The 21,312-nt window shown below is 36.9% G+C and overlaps 1 protein-coding gene across 1 annotated transcript in view; it reads right to left on the minus strand.

Annotated features, from left to right (window-relative positions):
* LOC145675605 (uncharacterized) overlaps positions 1–21,312 on the minus strand; it is a 46,626-nt gene that overhangs the window by 9,943 nt on the left and 15,371 nt on the right. The window contains exons 2-5 of the mRNA XM_081746140.1: positions 19,440–20,580; positions 16,292–16,458; positions 8,064–8,286; positions 1,706–1,867 (exon numbers count right to left, since the gene is read on the minus strand). Coding sequence (XP_081602266.1) covers positions 1,706–1,867; positions 8,064–8,286; positions 16,292–16,458; positions 19,440–20,568 — 1,681 coding nt within the window. The 5' untranslated portion in view covers positions 20,569–20,580. The remainder of the gene's footprint in view (positions 1–1,705; positions 1,868–8,063; positions 8,287–16,291; positions 16,459–19,439; positions 20,581–21,312) is intronic.

The raw sequence follows: 21,312 nt of genomic DNA on the forward strand, positions 1-21,312 counted from the left end.
ATGTCTGTGTGTGTGTGTGTGTGTATCTGCTATTTGCAATTTTTTTCAATTTTGAGCCCTGAATTCGATAGAGAATCAGAAACTATCTGAGAAAGTAATGGATTTTTCGCGTCACTCTTACCGTTGACGAAATATTGGCCTAAAAATGTTCGATTTCCGGAGATATAAGGAGCCATATCTAGGGAACCGTAAGTCATAGATCATATTGGTGGTAATCAATATCTAAGAGAAAGGTAAACATTTTGGTATCACGGGCCGCGGTGGCTCAGTGGTAGAGCATTCACCTTTGGTGTTTGGGGTCGCGGGTTCAAACCCTTCCCCCGCCAAGTGAACTTTGTGGTGGACAAACACCGTGTGCGTGGGTCTTCTCGGGGTTCTCCCGTTTCCTCCCACTTTCTTCATTCCACCATTTCATTCATTACTCATCATCACCATCTCCTTTAGCCTAACCGGCATAAACGAGGGACGTAAAACTCAAAATTTTCATTTCATTTCATTTTGGTACCAAATAGTAACCAGTGGTTACCGGTTAATATTTGATACCAAAATGTTTACCTTTTTCTTAGGTATTGATCAACACCAATATAATCACTCTATGACTTATCGTTCTCGACCTACTGACCAAAAAAAAAAAAAGTTCCGACTTCGTGAGATTTAAGGAGCCATATCTCGGGAACAATATGTCATAGAGAGATCATGTCGGGCTGATTAATACCTAAAACAACCCAAGAGGTTTGCGAACATTTGGTACTAAACAGTAATCAGTGGCCACTGACCAACTGGCGACCGTTTCTCAGATATTCCCAATGTCTTTGGTTGCACCAACATGCACTTTTCTCAACTTGATTTTGGCCCTTGTGCCTTGCGAAGACTAATCAACTTTCTTTTCAGGATGGTAATAACTGTTTCGTTCCTTCTCAGGATTTTTTGTTTTGTTTTTTGGTTACCGCACATACCCTGTGCCCGTTAGGTTGGTCACCTAGATTTTTTTCGAGGGCAAACCTTTCCTAGACGTTTATAAACTCATCTTTTGGGCTTTATCGGCACCTTGTGCCACTCTTGGATTTCGTACACATGCTGGGAGTACGCTATTGCCTAGGCACGATTGATCCAACTGGACATTCTCCCTGCTCTTGGATCCTTCAAGGTCATACTATCTAGACGGAATCTGCAATATCTTAGGACACAGAATTCCGAGCTTCACTCCTGGTAAATCCTTGCTGTCACTCTACCCGACTTCCTAGCGAAGTTACCCTCTTATCCTCTTGGTTAACTTAACACTCTGTTTAATACCAGTTATTGATTCAATAATTAAGCGTCATTAGTTATTGACTTAATAACTATTTCGTCATTAGTTCTTGATTCAATAATTACTGAATCAATAACTAATGACGAAATAATTATTGAATTAACAACTAATGACGCATAATTATTCAACCAATAACTGGTATGGATATTGAACAAATAATTATTTTTAATTTTGTTCCGGCAACGCTCTTCGAGCATTCTCACTGGTTTTTAATGAAGTCTTGTTAAATAATAATGCATTTGTCTGACAAAAGTCAAATTCGCTTACTCTCTTAGTTTGTAGAAATCCTGAATGAGAAAACAGAGACCTTAGATTACAATATTATCAAATGAAGTGCCACTTGAATAACTGATCTAATATTGAATTGAAAGCTCATTAACAATTAAATAAGAATACCTTTCATGCTTCCAATCCTTGATGCTAGGTTGTTCTTTTTTGTAACGCTTCCTTCTGTATAAATTGTACAGCAGCTGAAATTTGGAAGTGGAGGAGAAAAACACACCAGTGGTGAATAACGAAGACGCAAGAGTAAAGTTCTATCATACTGCAGGCGAGAACCTGGAATAAAACTCTCCTCAGATTAACAATAAAGCGTTAGACCTCCGCGAAAAAATGAAGCAGAAAATATATTATAAAGACAGAAAATTCTTGTCACATTAGAAAATACACACAACACTTAAAACTACATTAAAAAGTAAATTTATATGTCGTATAAATGTGTTTTACACAAATGTGATATGAAGCTGAATTAAAGGACAGAGAATAAAAACTTCAAACTAAAAAATAAAATGATTTTAATATATTGGTATACACATTCTTATATAGTAAAATCACATTCTCAAATGAGAACACCGGATAACTGTAAGTGGTTGGTTCGTTGGTTTAACGTACCTTTCAGCAATAAAGCCATAAAACCACACGAACTACAATAGAGGATAACACTAGGTGGTCTACAAGACTAGTCGTATCACCAGAATCAATAGAAACAAAGACTTGAAAAGTATGAGTCACGACTAAGTTTACTTGAGGCTGGGGAAAATCGACTTCTATGCCTCTGTGTCTTTGCATTTAGGAGATCAAAATATTTGCTCATGCTTTCTTTTTTTTTCTTTTTTTTTTTAAACTCGATCACTATTGGTTTGGCAGAAAAGTGTATTTATAACTTCCATTCACTATAGTAGTATCCTCTTTTGCCAATTTCATAGACGTTTATTTAGACATACATACGCATATAACAGCTTCTAACTAAAGTAAAATGACGACTTATACTTGACTTGAATTGCAATTAGGTTGTCTTTGTTTTGGTATAAATTTAGTTTCAATACTCTCAAAAGCAAGGAAATAACACAATGAAGTTTCGAAAATTTCCGGACAAAAATGTTCGTTTCCTGATTTTATTCATCTATAATTTGGCAAAAATGCTTCAGAGATAAACAAAATAGAATTTAGGAATACTCTATTACATTTTAAAGCAGTCGTTACTCCGTGATACTTAAGAAAAAATAAACTATATTCCCACTTGTAATGAAAAAGTAGATAATGTTCACTCATATATGTTCGTACAAGTTTATTTTTCTTTCTTTCCGTTTCTTTCTTTCTAGAGTATTCACATGTCACTTCATTTGACAGTCCAAAATGTTCGCTGATGCCTCAGTATTTTGGATATTTAAAGAGAATACCCAGACTGAAGGCGAGTTCTTCACAGTAAAGCCTTGTACTGACTAGGAATAGATCAGATGACTAAGCGTATCAGACCATTTCCTCTTAACTAGTAATATTATAAAGTGCTATATATGGAGCATTGGATTTTATGGTTCAAGACTTAGACATTACGGAAGTTAGAGAAGAAATATTCACAGGGCTTCGAAATGTGGTGTTGGAGAATGATGGAGAAGATAAAATGGATAGAGAAAGTAACAAAAAATGTTTCAAAGCGGATAGGAGAGAAGAGGACGCTTCTAGCCACCATTCTTCCTAGAAAGGCCAATTGAATTGGATATATATTTCGAAGAAATTGTCTTCTTCGTACCGCCATAAAAGGAAGAATAGGAAGAACACAAACGATCGATGATTTGAAAAATAGAAGAATATATTGGAAGTTAAAAGAGGAAACTGAAAGTCCAGAAACATGGAAGAAACATTTTCAGGCCCAAACTGAAAATTAAGAAGAGGAAAAGAAAACTAAACCTCATTAGTCCCAGGTTCTGCCAAAAGGCAGAATACTTAATAATAATAATAATAATAATAATAATAATAATAATAATAATAATAATAATAATAATAATATCACAACATATCTTCCAACTGCTAATACGTATGCCTTGACCGAAGAAGTTTATTCTCGTCCACTTGGCTGCAAGTCGCTTGAAATAGAAGCGCATTGTTACCGAGTGCAATAAAAGAATATATGGAAGCTGGGTAATGGGTACTCAAAAGCAACACCTGCTAAAGCAGTTTATACGGCTGCAATATCAGTAGAGTTGTTTTCCTGAATGAATTACACAGCTCTTACTGTAAAGAATGACAACTTACAAACCGTTCAGAAAGACGCGGAGAGCGTGCTTATTTGTGCAGAGAATTGTATTCATCGATAGTCACAGATATTGATGGGTAACTATAATCACTAACTAATAAATTTTGTGAAAAGTTTGAGTATACTTATTTATTTATTTAAGTGCGTTGTACCCCATACATGAAGAGTACGTGATAAAGAACTTATATAAAATATCCAGCGAAATTTCCACACATGTTAACTGACTGTGTTGTAGAATTCTTGTTTTTAATGCTTCGTCGGTTCCTTGTCTGAGATGACTTCTTATGTAAAACTTATTTATAATAAACAAAGGAAGAGAGAGAATTTCTTTTCTGATTCAGTCCCCTTTCATAACGAGCTCGTACTTGAGTAATCTCTTATTTAGCGCTTTTCAGCGTCACAAGGAAAAACAAATGTGTTCGTCAAAAAAATCTTATTTCCTTTAGCACAAAACCAGTACTTCCCAGCTTTTAAACTGAAGGCAATCTATTGGCCAGTATTGCTGAGAATTTACTTGGCAGTCAGGTGACATACAGTTCTTGGACGATTAATTCTGTCTATTCAGAATGAGTTTCAAGATTTGACTACAATACTGCACGCTAGATATTATGGTTAAGGCACAGAACAACTTCTGAAACTTACCCCTTATTCAATATTCTATCTCTAGCCTTTCTCTTTTCCTAGAAAAATAAGCTCTAATTAAAACACAAAGAGCGAAAAAGTGTATGACTGTTCTCGGAAGGACTGAGTAGCATAATGGTTAGTTTTTGCACGGTATGCCGAAGATTCCGGTTTCGAGTCTGTGAAATCATGGACTTTGTATTCTTTGTGTATTATTGAATTCGCACCTAGAAAGAATTTGTTGCGTAAAAATAAGTTTAAATTATTTGTTTCCTCTTTACATTAACATAATTACTTCATTCATTTTTCCCTATCCAGTCTATGACTGCCCTCTTTTTTCTTTTAATGGACGTCCCTTCGATCCTAAGTACGGTACGAAACCTGCACCCTATTTCTGGCGTCATAACCTTAATAGAAACTGTATCTGTCATTCAACTGCCATTAAATGGCGAAGACCTGGATTATTCATTATCAGTAGAGATTGTGACCTTAACATGATGGACAAAATCAGTCCTTGAAACTACTCTTGTACAGTTTAAATTAGCATGATAATTTGTGCGGTATGATTCGGTTCTTTGAAATGATAATATATAATAGCAGGGGTGTAGCCATGGGGGAGGCCCAACGGGGCGAGGAATGATTTCCTGGCCCCCCAAATGACCAGCTTTAACGTTTACATATAATTAATAATTTACCGTAAAATAGTAGGGAAAAATAGTAGGGGGACTATTTTACCATACCGATCGAAAAATAGCATGGTATCTCTTCTTTATACCGATCGGAGAATAATATGGTATACTTTTTTGTGACAGAAGATTACACAATTTACTGCGATTTATATTTGACAGTTTGAAGCCAAACGTTTAACGAGGTACTATAAATACTATCATTAAACAATGGTACTAAACTAATTACTAAGTATATTATATTTTTTATATGTAATTAGTACTTTAAAAAAACATTTTTATCAGATGGAAAATTTCGTGAAAAACAAACGTTTTTGTTCAGTTTTTAGCTTGGATTTCATTCGCTCTTTTTAATGCCACTTGGTGTAAAACAGAAAGTGAGATATAGCTGTTAATAAAATAATTATGTTTTTTAGTCACGAATAATAAATAAATATTTTTGTCAGTAAATCTTAAAGAAATTAAGTGCAATTTCAAAGAAAACCAGTCTTATGTATAAAGATAACACAGAATATTCTGTCGCTTTTTGTGGAGGTGTGTGTTCAATTAGCTCTCACACCGTGAATTGAATGCGAATGGAGATGAGGCGAAGGTTAGTTGTTGGTGTGGGTACATCCAACATACTACCTGCTTGTGACAGTTCAGTTACACTGTCAACTTGCGTAAGGACATAGTGAACATGGGACTTCAACGGTGCGTCATAAGGACGCGTATGCTGTACGATTTCAAACTGGGGTCAAACGCTGCTGCAACGTGGCGGAAGATATGTCAGACCTTTGGTGAGGGTGTCCTGACTACGCGGATAGTGCAGTGGTAGTTTTACAAGTTTAAGGACGATGACGAAACACTTTAGACCAACTCATGTACAAAATGAAGATCTTCAAGCAGCAATTGAGGCGAACAGTGGCCAGACATGTAAGTAACTGGGACTACAGTTCAATGCGAGTGGAGAAATCATTCGACAGCACCTTCATCAATCTGGAAAACACTACAAGTTGGGTCAATGGGTCCCACATAATTTTACTCCGGGCCAGAAGGCAACGCGAGCTGACATCTGTGTTTCTTTGCTGTCTCGTCTGAGGAAGGATCCATTTCTGGACAGGGTGTTGATATGTGATGAAAAGTGGGTCCTGTACGAAGCTCCACGATGCCGTCATTATTGGTTAGCATCCATGAACCGGTTCCAAAACAGACGAAACCATCATTTCACCAGAAGAGACCATATCAGTCACCGTCACCGTCCTGTGTGTTAGGTGAACTGCTCGCTGCATCGTGCATGGGGACTGCTACCAACTGGTCAGAGCATTAATGCTACTATGTACTGTCAGCAGTTCACCCGTGTTCAAGAAAAACTCAAAAGTCCGGAGCCAGCACTTCTGAATCTCAAAAGGGGTTCTCCTGTTTCAGGTTAATGCTAAGCCCCACCTGGCTTGGATGACCCGGGACACCATTCTACGCCTTGGATTGGAAACACTTGCATCCGCCATACTCCCCGGACACTGCACCGTCCGATTATCACCTGTTCCATTCCTTGAAGAATCACCTTCGAGGACACCAATTCAAATTCCTAGTAGAGGTGCAAAATGCACTTGATACCTTCTTCGCTTCACGGCTCACAAAGTTCTACCGCGATGGAATCCATGGCCTCCCTGCTGACGGGGACTATTTTTGATCTTGCAGTTACGTCTTAGGTGACATATCGATGTTCGAATGTGGTGTGTGAAAGAGCGATATAACTTTCTTGGTTACGTTTATAGATAAGTTCTGTGTACAAGAGCTTAAATTGAAATACTTATGCACAAAGATATAATGTTTGGTCCGGGCCAGTAGTTCTTGGGTAAACATAATAAAAACTACCTGGAACATAGTTTATGGAGAAAAGGCAAATAATAATAATAATAATAATAATAATAATAATAATAATAATAATAATAATAATAATAATAAGCTAGAAAAAAACAGTGTTTTTAGTTTTCCGGAAGGAAACCAAAATTTTCCGGTTTTTCAGTCCTCAAAAACACTAGCTGCAACACTTTTTTTTTTGTTTTGAACATTGTAGCTGGCCCCTCTTCAGAAACGACGACCCCTCTTACTAAAACCTGCTGGCTACACCCCTGTATAATAGGTTAATTTCACCTGATAGTTGCTCTTTACAGTTATTTTTACCTGTATTTTGAACCAATAGCGAATCGTTATCCTTTGCTGGATTTATCAGCATCATTGTTAGTCCGAGCAGAAGAATTTCTTTGCGCAATTTCGTTCGCTATATTTGTAATCTGGTCTTTTCTTACGGAAGAATAGTTTATTTATTTTTCCTATTGTGAATTAACATTTTCCGTTTTTCCTGACGCACTGAAATGTTGGAAATCTGTAGCGTCAGAGAGTAGCATTCTTCTTAACGGACTTCTGTATTGTTGTAGCGGAATGGCATTCTGTTGAATTTCGACCACTAACAATTGAAACAATTTCAAGAGTGCAGCGATCAATATTCTCCGGCGAAAAAACAGCATTTTTCTAACTTTGTTTCTTGTTTGCTGTTAATTCTGCAGTTCATACGGAACTATGACAATGCAGACTAAATTTGGAGATGGTTTGGTTAGGAATAAAGCCAGGGACAACACAATTTTCGTCTTTTAAATATACAGAACCCCTTAAAACAGAATCTTATTCTAGCAACTCTCAAAACGTCTGCTAGAACTGTTGGGTATTTGTGCACTATTTGGCATCGAAAGGCGAACCTTGCTTGAATGAGCAGCCCAATATAAACTTGTTTCTAAAAAACAGAGGACCACGCAAACTTCGACAGAGAGGCTTTCATAGGGTCGGATTTACAATTGACAGATATCTCGAGACTGCCTGTGCGAGAATACTACCTCATAGTAAAAATCGTAATGAAACAAAACAGGAGACTTACTTTGTTGATCAGAGTTTTCTCCACTTCTTGGAGAAGTACAGGAGGCCGGAAATGTTTGTTGTACAGGAAACCGTGGCTTCAGGTAATCAAGTTCGTCATCACTGCTGGAGGACTCCGTCTCCTCAGCCGTTGAAATGCTTGATGTGTCTAAGTCTACAGTTTCAACTGGTAGATCGTGATTTCCATTAAGAAGTAGATATTGAAGCTCATATGCTTCTTTTTCCTGTAAAAGAAATAGCATGATCTTAAACTATGGATCGTTCCATGTGTACAAGTCCTTCACTAAAACAGAAGTTCCCTAAAAATATAAATAAAAAAATAAAAATAAAAAACTCAGACTTTTTTCGTTTCAGAGAATAAAACACAGTGTGACGAATGCAATGAACAGGTTAAGAATTCAAAACGATCCAACACAGTACTGACACTTATTACAGCAAATCGGAACTGAACAAAAGAAACGCTCACGATAGGTTCTGATGACTACTCACATGCCGTTTGAAACTGGAAGACCTAGTGAAGTGGGAAGAACTACCACTGAGCCACCGTGTCCCTGTCGTACTAGTGAAACAACTAATGCATACATTTCTAGAGGAGAATCTTACGTTGTGTGAATTACCGATTAAGCTCGCTGAAACGTCTAGTTTTGAGATGGTTCCTAAAGGAGAAGAAAACAAATAGAGATCCCACACACTATATATTCGTTATAAAGAAAACTTTCAGTACCTCCCAACAAACTGACAAACAAAGAGCTGTTTTGATTTAAACCTGAGTAAGCAACAAGTACGCTTCTGGGGTAAATGTCAATGTGGATACATTTCCTGCTTTAAAATCTGTATCATGGCATGTTGCTCACTGTCTAAGGAACTTTCACGTCAAAACATCTTAGCGCTTTTATGAGTTTTGATAATAACGTTGTTGAAGTTACTGTATTGTAATTCGAATAACTTCTATCTCATTTTTCGAACAGTACATCGGTAAGGTTCTGATGCACTCAAGGCGTTAAGAAGAAAAGGATTAAGAAGACGTAATTTTGCTTCTACATCATTTGAGTGCAACGGCCTTTTTTCAGTTGCAAAAAAAAAAAAAAAAAAAAAATCAGTTGAAAAGTGTAAAAGAGGGAAGATCTGAAAGTTAAATGCTAAAATGTTCAAATACAGTGAAATGAAGAAATAGTTTTGTTCTGAAATTTGAAAAGATGCATTTAATCTCTGAGAAAAAAAAAAGAGACGGAGATGTGAGAGGTGAGAAACCTTTAGTGTTGCGTAATGGGAACAGGAAGTGAGTACTCGAAATCAGGAACATTCGAAGAAATTGTGGATTATTGAAGAAATGGGTGGGAAAGGGAGTTAAAGATAGCACCGAGTGAGTAAGCTATGTATAAGGAAACAAACAAACAAACAAACAAAAAAACGAAGACAAACATACTAAAGCAGGCAAGGATATTATAGAAATAGAACGTTTATTTCTTTTCTGACCAAAAATTTTAATTCAATTGAAGAGGAAAAGCGCTGCCTCAGCTATACCTCTGTAGAAAAACGTAGAAATTGATTCGTTTGACAGCATGGATCAGTTTCCTTCTTGCTACTATATGTTAGTTAGAAAACGATGCTATTGGAGAGTGTCTTACTGAAATAATTTTGACATAAAATAATAACTGTTGCTTCATCTTAAAAACTGACAAACGTAACTAAATATGTCTTTAAGGAAACAGTCTCCAAATGCGAAAATGCAATTGTTAACACAAACATTTTGTCCATCTGGTTGATACAGGTTACATTGCTACACCCTTAGCGGATCTTATGGTACATTTTGTACCATACGCGTTTTTCATGGTACATTGCTTTATTTCTCTTCTATTTGAGCTTTTTCGTCCGGTTTTTTTGTTTTTCAAGTCCAGAGACATTGTAGAAGACATTACGTATGGTTTCAGACCGTCCTGCGTCCAGACATGGGAGGTGATGACGTCATAATCTTAAAATGTATTTTTTCCCTTTTTAAGCCAATGTTCATTATTTTTTGGCAGGCTTATTTTTGAACGTAGAAGATTGAAATTTTGCACAAACATTCAATCCACCAAGTAGTATTTACCAGATTTTTTGTTCCAATGTCAGTGTTAAAACAGGGGGGGGGGAACCAGAGGGGCAAAGGGTTAAAAAAGGGATATTTTTACCCCGAAAATCCCATTTGTCGTCATTTTCCCGCCTCACATACATGATAGGACCAGGTGAGTCATACCGTCTGAAAGGCAGTTCCATTCTGAAGAGAACGACGGTCAAATTATTATCCTAGAGTAATTAAGGATGTCTCAGGGAATTTTTAAAAAAATATACTTCTATATAGGGAAAAATGGGCATTGTCGGTATATATATATTTTTGGCGGGCTTATTTTTGAAGTAGAATATTGAAATTTTGCACAAACATTCAGTCCACCGAGTAGTATTTACCAGATTTTTTGTTCCGATGTCAGTGTTAAAACAGGGGGGAACCAGAGGGGCAAAGGGTTAAAAAAGGGATATTTTTACCCCAAAAATCCCGTTTTTCGTCATTTTCCCGCCTCACATACATGATAGGACCAGGTGAGTCATACCGTCTGAAAGGCAGTTCTATTCTGAAGAGATCGACGGTCGAATTATTATTCTAGGGTAATTAGGGCCGTCTCAGCGAATTTTTATCCAAATATACTTCTGTATAGGATAAAGGTGGGGCATGGTAGGGAAATTTTTCCTCGCGGGCCTATTTTTTCACGTAGAAGATTGAAATTTTGCACAAACATTCAGTCCACCGAGTAATATTTACCAGAAGTTTTTTTTCGATTTCTGCGTAAAAACAGGGTGGTCCAGAGGGACAAAAGTTGAAAAAAGGGATTTTTAGACCCAAAAATCCCTTTTTGGGGAATTTTCCCCCTTTACATACATGATAGAGACACGTGAGTCATACCGTCTGAAAGGCAGTTCTGTTCTGAAGAGAATGATGGGCAAGACATGACCCTAGAGTAATTAGGAATGTCTCAGGAAATTTTTTCCCTGAGATCATGGTGTTTTGCGGTCGTTTTGGGCATGGTGGGAATTCCTGATAAAATTTCTCCCACCCTTACTATTCAAGATAGAAACTTGAAATTTGGTACACACATTTAGTTTACCAAGTACTATTCATGAGATTTTTTGGAGGTCTCTACGTTCACACACGGGGGGGGGGCAGGGGGCCCAAAGTTGGACAAAAAAAATTTACCCATCAAAATTTTCCCTCTCCTGGTATATGGTATGGGCATGCAAGTGATACCATTTGAAGGCCAGCTCTATTCTGAAGAGAACGAGGTATGAACCATGATCCTAGGATAAATAGTGACGATGCAGTAGCTGCTTGACTGAAAGTCTCAAAAATAGCCCAAAAAGCCAAGATCTCCTAAGGGTTAATTCCATCTTCCAATGAACCGATCGCTCACTTTGAGATTTCATGTTAAGAAGACTGATGATAGTGGATCACAACTTACAAGCAACGTTGTTCAACATTAGTGAATTGAGATCGAAAATTTGAATGATTTTAAGTAAGTTTCAAGAAAATTTAAGGTGATATAAAACATCTGAATTAAGAAGCAAGAATTGAATTGTTTCTGGCGATGTGAGTTTAGTAACGCTTCTCGGGCTATCAGCCAAGTGAATTGATGACATCTGACGTTTCAAATGTTCTTCTCAGGAACAGGAAACAAACATTCAACAAAACTATTTTTCGTAGCCACAACAAGCAATCAGGAGCCAGCATGCCTTGCCAATCAGAAGCCAGCATCTTCCTCAATCAATCATACGCCACCATTCACAGCTCTGCCCCTAAGTAGCCCCTATACATATATTCTCACGTCTCGGGTCTCTTCATTACTATTCCTGAAAATGAATGTGATGTCTGCATTTGAAACGTCGGATGTCAATACCTTCACCCGGTTGACAAGCAATCAGGAGCCAGCATGCCTTGCCAATCAGAAGCCAGCATCTTCCTCAATCAATCATACGCCTCCATTCACAGCTCTGCCCCTAAGTAGCCCCTATACATATATTCTCACGTCTCGGGTCTCTTCATTACTATTCCTGAAAATGAATGTGATGTCTGCATTTGAAACGTCGTATGTCAATACCTTCACCCGGTTGACAAGCAATCAGAAGCCAGCATCTTCCTCAATCAATCATACGCCTCCATTCACACCTCTGCCCCTAAGTAGCCCCTATACATATATTCTCACGTCTCGGGTCTCTTCATTACTATTCCTGAAAATGAATGTGATGTCTGCATTTGAAACGTCGGATGTCAATACCTTCACCCGGTTGACAAGCAATCAGGAGCCAGCATGCGTTGCCAATCAGAAGCCAGCATCTTCCTCAATCAATCATACGCCTCCATTCACAGCTCTGCCCCTAAGTAGCCCCTATACATATATTCTCACGTCTCGGGTATCTTCATTACTATTCCTGAAAATGAATGTGATGTCTGCATTTGAAACGTCGAATGTCAATACCTTCACCCGGTTGACAAGCAATCAGGAGCCAGCATGCCTTGCCAATCAGAAGCCAGCATCTTCCTCAATCAATCATACGCCTCCATTCACAGCTCTGCCCCTAAGTAGCCCCTATACATATATTCTCACGTCTCGGGTCTCTTCATTACTATTCCTGAAAATGAATGTGATGTCTGCATTTGAAACGTCGGATGTCAATACCTTCACCCGGTTGACAAGCAATCAGGAGCCAGCATGCCTTGCCAATCAGAAGCCAGCATCTTCCTCAATCAATCATACGCCTCCATTCACATCTCTGCCCCTAAGTAGCCCCTATACATATATTCTCACGTCTCGGGTCTCTTCATTACTATTCCTGAAAATGAATGTGATGTCTGCATTTGAAACGTCGGATGTCAATACCTTCACCCGGTTGACAAGCAATCGGGAGCCAGCATGCCTTGCCAATCAGAAGCCAGCATCTTCCTCAATCAATCATACGCCTCCATTCACAGCTCTGCCCCTAAGTAGCCCCTATACATATATTCTCACGTCTCGGGTCTCTTCATTACTATTCCTGAAAATGAATGTGATGTCTGCATTTGAAACGTCGGATGTCAATACCTTCACCCGGTTGACAAGCAATCAGGAGCCAGCATGCCTTGCCAATCAGAAGCCAGCATCTCCCTCAATCAATCATACGCCTCCATTCACAGCTCTGCCCCTAAGTAGCCCTTATACATATATTCTCACGTCTCGGGTCTCTTCATTACTATTCCTGAAAATGAATGTGATGTCTGCATTTGAAACGTCGGATGTCAATACCTTCACCCGGTTGACAAGCAATCAGGAGCCAGCATACCTTAGCCAATCAGAAGCCAGCATCTTCCTCAATCAATCATACGCCTCCATTCACAGCTCTGCCCCTAAGTAGCCCCTATACATATATTCTCACGTCTCGGGTCTCTTCATTACTATTCCTGAAAATGAATGTGATGTCTGCATTTGAAACGTCGGATGTCAATACCTTCACCCGGTTGACAAGCAATCAGGAGCCAGCATGCCTTGCCAATCAGAAGCCAGCATCTTCCTCAATCAATCATACGCCTCCATTCACAGCTCTGCCCCTAAGTAGCCCCTATACATATATTCTCACGTCTCGGGTCTCTTCATTACTATTCCTGAAAATGAATGTGATGTCTGCATTTGAAACGTCGGATGTCAATACCTTCACCCGGTTGACAAGCAATCAGGAGCCAGCATGCCTTGCCAATCAGAAGCCAGCATCTCCCTCAATCAATCATACGCCTCCATTCACAGCTCTGCCCCTAAGTAGCCCCTATACATATATTCTCACGTCTCGGGTCTCTTCATTACTATTCCTGAAAATGAATGTGATGTCTGCATTTGAAACGTCGGATGTCAATACCTTCACCCGGTTGACAGCCCGAGAAAACTTGCTAAAATCTGAATTTAGGTTTGGCGTTTACAATTATTGAAATATGCAATGACGGGTAAGTAATAAATATTCATTCTCTGAAGTTAATACAAACGAAAGACATTCACAACGTATAGCCTTCTGACTTGATATATATTGTAAACACTGCGGCAAATTTCATTATATATTTCATAATTATATTTTACCACCAATACCACATTTATTATTCACTTATAAAGAAGCTACAGTATTAAAAAAAAAACTGAAGGCATGTACAAAAGTAATAATGCAAGTGACACAGACGACCCATTTAAAGTACCTTTGTGAAAAATACTCTGACCATGATCAGATTTATTTCGAATAAATAGAGAAACTTTTACAATAATTAAACTATTGACTTCTGGAAAAAATAAAAAAAACTACGTAAATATTCCCATATAATCATGGGTTTCAACAGATGCAAAGATCACAATGCCATTTACATTTTCAAACCATTCCAGAGATATGACAAGCATTGGAAAAGTTTCAAACAATGATAAAAAAATTATGTAACAGCAAGAACTGGTTGTAACTATAACACACAAAATTTTTGGTGCAGTATTGCTGAAGCAAAGAAAGCTAGTAGCCATTCTAAAAAAATTTCCAACAAAAGTTTCCATAGTGTTTTAAGTGTCCATATTTTACATCTTACGTCCAAATTTTTTGACGTAAGATGTTTCAGCTGGGCTTAGCATTTGATACACTGAAATAATTAAGAGAAAACAACTGATTAAATAAACTGTTTGAAATTCTTTCAAATGTTTATCCTTCTTGCTACCAATCGTGCCATACATGATAGAAAAAGGAAAAAAAAAAAGAAACATTAAAAAAATTTGCGAGGAAAGTGGCTATAGATTGTTTCGGTGCTAAACAGCTAATGCTATCAAACGCTTATGGCAGGTTTGAAAATAATTTCGAAAGCAGTTTCGCTAAGTTATTATTACTATTTCGATTTAATTGGGTTAAGTAGAAGTAAAACAACTTGCAAAATGTCATTTCATTAATCCTGGCTCTGATACCATGGGGTTACTGTAATTCCACGTCTGTTTGGCTTATGCTCTACATCTTAACTAACACGATTCGTGACATCACCTTTCACCTATTTTCTTTCTTTAGACCGTCCATACAATTTGGTACTTAGTTGCTAGTTTGTGTGTCTTGCTTTTTATTTATAATTAGTTCTATATGAGGTCAAATAGGCCAGAGTAGAATTCACGTAATATACTTTTTTTTTTCTTTTTTTTTTTTTTTTTTACGTATTTGAGCTTTTGTGACATGTACAGGTATAACGTAACAAAATATCTAAACGACGAAGACAGTCACTCGAAGATGACATTCTGGCCATTCTTGATTACATAAGTCACATCAAAGCGTACATGAGGAATATACGGATGATGATTTGAGCTGGGATACAACATAATTCGAACGCAGTGATATGTAAGATGAAAGAACAAGAAAACAAACTTATTTGTTATAACAGCAATAGGTTTGTGTGCGAAGTACACAGCAAATGGTAGTGCACTAATGCCAATAGTAAACTTCCAACTAAAGAGATTTAAAATAATTAGATTTCCACACATCACATGAAATGTTATGATCTAAAAGATATATGGATTTCGAGATACTCTTTCTGTATCTCTTTCTATATACGTAAGTAATTTCAAACTTCCTTCTTAAAATATAAGTACAACAGTTTTTTATGTAATATATTTTAGAGAAAAATTAAATAGTGTGGTAAACAGTGTTCATTTCTAATAACATACATTTTTTTCCCCCTGGGATCATATTCACCCCATGGTCCTTCCAAAGTTTAAGTCTTTTCATGGTAGACCTACAAGAGCAGGATTAAAAGGAAGTTCTATGAAATCGAAATACGCTGATACCATTGATACTGGATAAAAAATGTTATTTTTTCATATTGTGAAACCGACAGACATCTTCAAATGAGGATGAGGTCACGTGATGCATACAAGATTAATATTTTACCATAATCTTCGTGTTGTGCGTATTTTTCACACATTTTTACTGAATTAGAAGATATTTATCTACATTTCAAGCACGTACATGATGTAAAAGTTTGCATTACTGTAGTCCCTACCTAGGAATGCATACTTTATTTTCATTCCTTTACCATTTTTAAAATTCGAAAGTATATATATTGCCACTCCCTTCTCACCAATACTTACAACTGTTAAATTATCCGTATATAATCTCCCGGCATCGTATAATACGCCAGTGTCAAATCAAAGTACAGAAAAAGGAAATTACCAGTTTCCTGACAATTTCTGCTTGAATATTCCTTTTCCTACACCATATTTTGACATTACTAAGAAATCCCATACGATTCAAAGTTGTGATATTCAGGTTATGGAAACCAATCCAAACACCTTCCACGTTTCTTCCATCACTTGTGAGATCAAAATAAATCTTCTCGCCTAAAACGACAGGAAACTTATACTGAAGAAAATATTAGAACAAAAAACTCGTACATAAAAATTAAAAAAAAAAATGACTATAAAGGTAATTATAGACAAATAACAGAAAAAAGAAATAATATACCCACAATTTTCATCATTTCTAAAGAGCTGCTATGAGTTTCCTGCTGTCTCATTCTTTCTTGCCTATGAAACTTAAAACACAAAGTATCAGTGCTCTGAGAGAACACGTTCAAGGAATACTTTGAAAAAGATCTTAGTCCATTGAAACATGGACATCGCAAAAAAAAAAAAAAAAAAAAGTTATGTAGATTATATTTACTTCTTTTATCTTAACTCTCTCCCAAGGCTGATGAAACAAAGTACCAAATTGTTCAGCTGTCTCCAGCAGGTGTTTTTGGCAAATGTTAGTCACTTGATAGACGAGTACTTCACCGCAGGCAATAATTTACTGACCTCTACTTCTGAAAATGATACTTAAATATTAAAAATATAAATATATATCCACATATGAGAGTCATTTGATAAATAATGCATAACTTAGCAACATTGTGTACTGGATGATGCAATTACAATAAGCCTTGCGTCACTTGAATTTCAGGAAACTGACGTTTCTGAGTTCTGTAATGTAAGCATCATGACTGACAAATGTTAAAAATAGAGACTATAGATGTCGGTTACTGTGTCAATTGAGCAACAGAGATCATATACTAAGTTTAGATAGCGACAACTTGCAGAAACCCACTGTGTTTTATGTGAAGTTTGCAGTGGCTTACCAGCGGACCTATATAATTTCTCGTTGGGTTGCTTGTTTTTGTAATGGTCGTATAAGAGTGGAGAGCTCCATCTGCTGTAGCGCAATTTTTTTTTCAGTAAAGTGCTTACCTTCGCATTCTGATCATCGTTTTCCTTCTTGACTTTCTTCCTACTCCACATGCAACAAGATAATGACAACTACTAGACCACGACGGTTAATGCTACTACTAATTAATGCTACGAGATCCATAGATAGAAGATGTAATTACGATTGTATATCATCACTGGCTTGAACTGGCATTGTTCAGCACCAAACTTTCCTCTGGTACCACTTTCAATTTAGAAGGAGAAAAGTATTGAACACGAAAGCTAGCTAGATAAAGAACCACACTAAAATGGGCCCATATGTAATACTCACAGATATTAGGTAATATTTCAGCGACCATTGAAAAAAATACAAGGATCCTGGAATTTTTACTTCATCAGTATTGTATATCATCATTTAATTGTATCGATCTATAGAAGTAAAGCAGTACGTTTCATTTTTTTAACTGAAAAATAAGAATTGGGGTCGTGAATGTTTCTATGATAAAAATAGAATGGTTGATTTGGGTGAGTTGTATGTGTTCGGCATATGTGATAAATGCAAGTCAAGTATGTTGAAAGGTTGGTTGACGAAAGTAAGTAGAAAGAAGTGTTGAGAAGAGTATATAGTATAAATGTATAGTCAAATTAATAAGATGTGAGCAGGGTTTTCTCAAAACAAGTAATTAAATACTATTTTCTGTGTAACGAAGCATAATATTTCCTTTAAGTTAATGGCGATCAATAATAAATGAAAATAGATTATGACAGAAACAATGATGGAATGAACTTAGTGGAAAGAATAATGGGAACCCTGTAGGAAGTTCACAAACTGGTGATCTTAATTACGATACTACCACATTCTAGATAGAACCAGACATCCGTTATATCAAATGAACATTTTATTACTAAACCATCATTCCGTTTCTTAAGTCCATTATTTCTATGTTTTCAAGTCTACCTAATCACTACAGCGAAATGTGTTCAGTAAAAATTCACTGATGAGATATGCATATCATGTTATATATTCGTTGCCAATAGAAACTTTATTCGCTTTAAAGAAACTTCGGAATTATTTTAAACTAGAAATGCAAATCGCTGAGCAAAGCAACGTTTTTTTTTTTAAATAATAATAAATGTGTAATAGTTTCACCATTTAACTGAACATATTAGCTTCATCAGACACTGACGAAGCCTGACATCTGATGAAGTCAATATGTTCAGCTAGTTGGCGAAACTGTTACACAATTATTATTTTTAAAAAACGTTGCTTTGGCTCAGCCATTTGTATTTCTATTTAAGTTATTTAAGATAGCAAAGCTAGTATGAACAAATTACTTCCGAATTATGCTACTTCCGTGTATATCTATCTATCTATCTATTTATATATACAATAGTTAAAGCATCGGGTGTCGCACAGCAAAGGTAAGTTCATGGAAAATGATTGAAACTTATATTTGACTCCCTTTCATCTCTTTAGAACGTGTATTTGAGTCGAAATAAAAGATAAAAACCCATGTTGACCTTAGTGTTAACTCCACTTAAAGATTCATACATAACAGAGACACGGTATGGCATTATGTGACTGGCATAAATTTTTATTTTTTTTTCAGGATAGGTATTTCTACAAAAGTACCATGATGAAACACCCAGCTCGAGCGAAGTGCTATGAAACTTCCATTTTGAGTATGGAGAAAAAATGTAAATTGCCCGTCTACTGCCTTAGTGGGATTTTTTTTAGAACGGCGGGGCACGGGTTACCTTATAGGAGGTTTATATATCAATTTTTGCCCTCCTAATTTGAGGAGTTCGTGAGACACACTATTATTTACGTAAATTTTGATCGAACTCCCTTGTGGCTAAGCAGTTAGAGTACGCACTTTTGGTGTTGGAGACCTGGAATTGATTCCCGGCAGACGTTCATGTGGTTCAGATCCTACATTAAGCTGTAAGACCACGTGTCATGTAACTTCGCTGCTGAAAGGGACGCTAAGCTGGAAATTAAATCAAATTTTGAACCCTCTCTTTAATATGTGAACCTCAATTAAATTATACATAGCCTACGGTGTCCTCCCTAAAATTACCTATTTGCATAAAAAAAATAAGCATTCAGCTTTATATATAACATTATGCACACTCACCTGAAGAAAGCAAAGACGTCAATTTGATGTCGGTGTCCGATATTGGAATTCCAAAAATTTTGAACTGATTACGTGTGAAATGAAATACGCGGGAAAAGGCACAAAACACTCCTTCTTCTTCGGTTACTTCCGTCAACTTAGCCTGATTTTGTTCCGGCGGACTCCGTTGTCGTTCTGTAGGTTCTTTACTACTTGTAAGAATTCCACCCGACACAATTGGTGAAGTGCTAAATTCTCCCTTTGCTATAAATGTATCCAGAAACTTCTCCACTTCTTGGTTTATTTCAGGACTCCATGTGCAAGCGATATGTAACTGGCGACATTTCAAATTTTCAGTTGGACCAAACCCGATAATCCAAGATTCGACCCAATCTCCCAATTCCAACTCTTTATTTCTATGCCCTGATTCACGCGAGTACACTGAACCTTTGCTGATTTGGAACGCAGAATCAAAAGTGGCAACATATACTTCGTAGGTCTTCTTTCTGACTGCATACACAACACTTGGCACATTGCGTACTGGCAAAATCCCGTGGTAACTGTTTCTAGAAACATTCGATATTACTTTCTGCGGTTGTTTTGCAAGGGTCAATCGTGTGTTGAAAAGCGTTAAATATTTATCCTTACAAAATTCAGGATTCCAATACACCTGCAAAGGAACGAAATAATCTGTGGACATTCGAACAAATAATGCTCGTACGATTAGAAAATCACTGCAGCTCAAAAGAATTGAGTCAGACAAGTTCTGAACTTCATACACCACAGACTCATTAAATGGCTCCAGTCTGATAACGATTACTTCCGGAGAAATACTAATCACATACCCGAGAATGTCTACAATCGGTTCTGGTAAATTCAACTTTGTCTCAGATTTACACCATAAATCTGTGATGTAGAACTTCTCATCGGATGGGTAATAATTCACTTCTGGCAGCTTCCATACGCTTATCAGAACTTCTGTTGGAGGTGAAAGGGTACGATCTAGGTGTTTATGACAAAGTTTAGGCTTGAAAATTGAACAGAATGTTTTACTTTCCCATTGAAATGATACAATTATGCCATCTACCTCCTTGCTCACAGCCACGGCTTCAAGGACTTCAATGTATCTAGGCAATGAAGTTGTACCCATGTCTCCAGACACCTAAGATAAAGAAAAGAAGATTTTAGCTCCATGAAAACTACAAATATACCTATGTTACTTAAGTACAGTGAGAGAAGTTAAAGAGAGTTTGGTTAACAGCCAAACAAGCATTTTAGTTTAATTTTCGGTTATTGTGTTCATTGTTCGTTCCAAAAGGAGTTCGTGACCCGAGCAGCAGGGCCGGCCTTAGAACGTGGAAAGTTGAATTGGGAACAGTACTGAGTTCCCTCCTTTCTTTCAGCCATCTTGTGCCAAGGTCTACTGTATTATATATATAATGAACTTTATTTCTCTAGAAAACAATCAAAATATATGTTTAAGAAGTTTATACGAGCTAATAGATCAGATAGATGTAAACTACATTTTAATATAAATCTCCATAATATAAGCGTGAAATGATTTATTAAAAATAAATTTTCAGAAACCGGTGAATTGATGAATGAAACTAAGTTTTGATCAGTTTCAACTTGGAAAAGATCACTTTGCTAGATGGTATGAGTGTTTTTTTTCCTTTTCTCTCACCTAATCTGGTGAACACTTTTTTCCTCTATTTGTATACAGCTGCTATAATGTGCTTTCGCGGAAGGAGAGTCGTTACTGAGAGAATGAAATAACCCAGGGAAGCACAAACGATTCGTTAACAAAACCTCATTCTTGGTTGACTTCAACTACACGTTGTAGGAAATGTGTGATACTCTTAATAAATACATACAAGGCATTCACAAAATCGAA

Source organism: Thermobia domestica, chromosome 18 (assembly GCF_964235325.1).
Source record: "Thermobia domestica chromosome 18, izTheDome1.hap1.1, whole genome shotgun sequence".
Lineage (NCBI taxonomy): Eukaryota > Metazoa > Arthropoda > Insecta > Zygentoma > Lepismatidae > Thermobia > Thermobia domestica.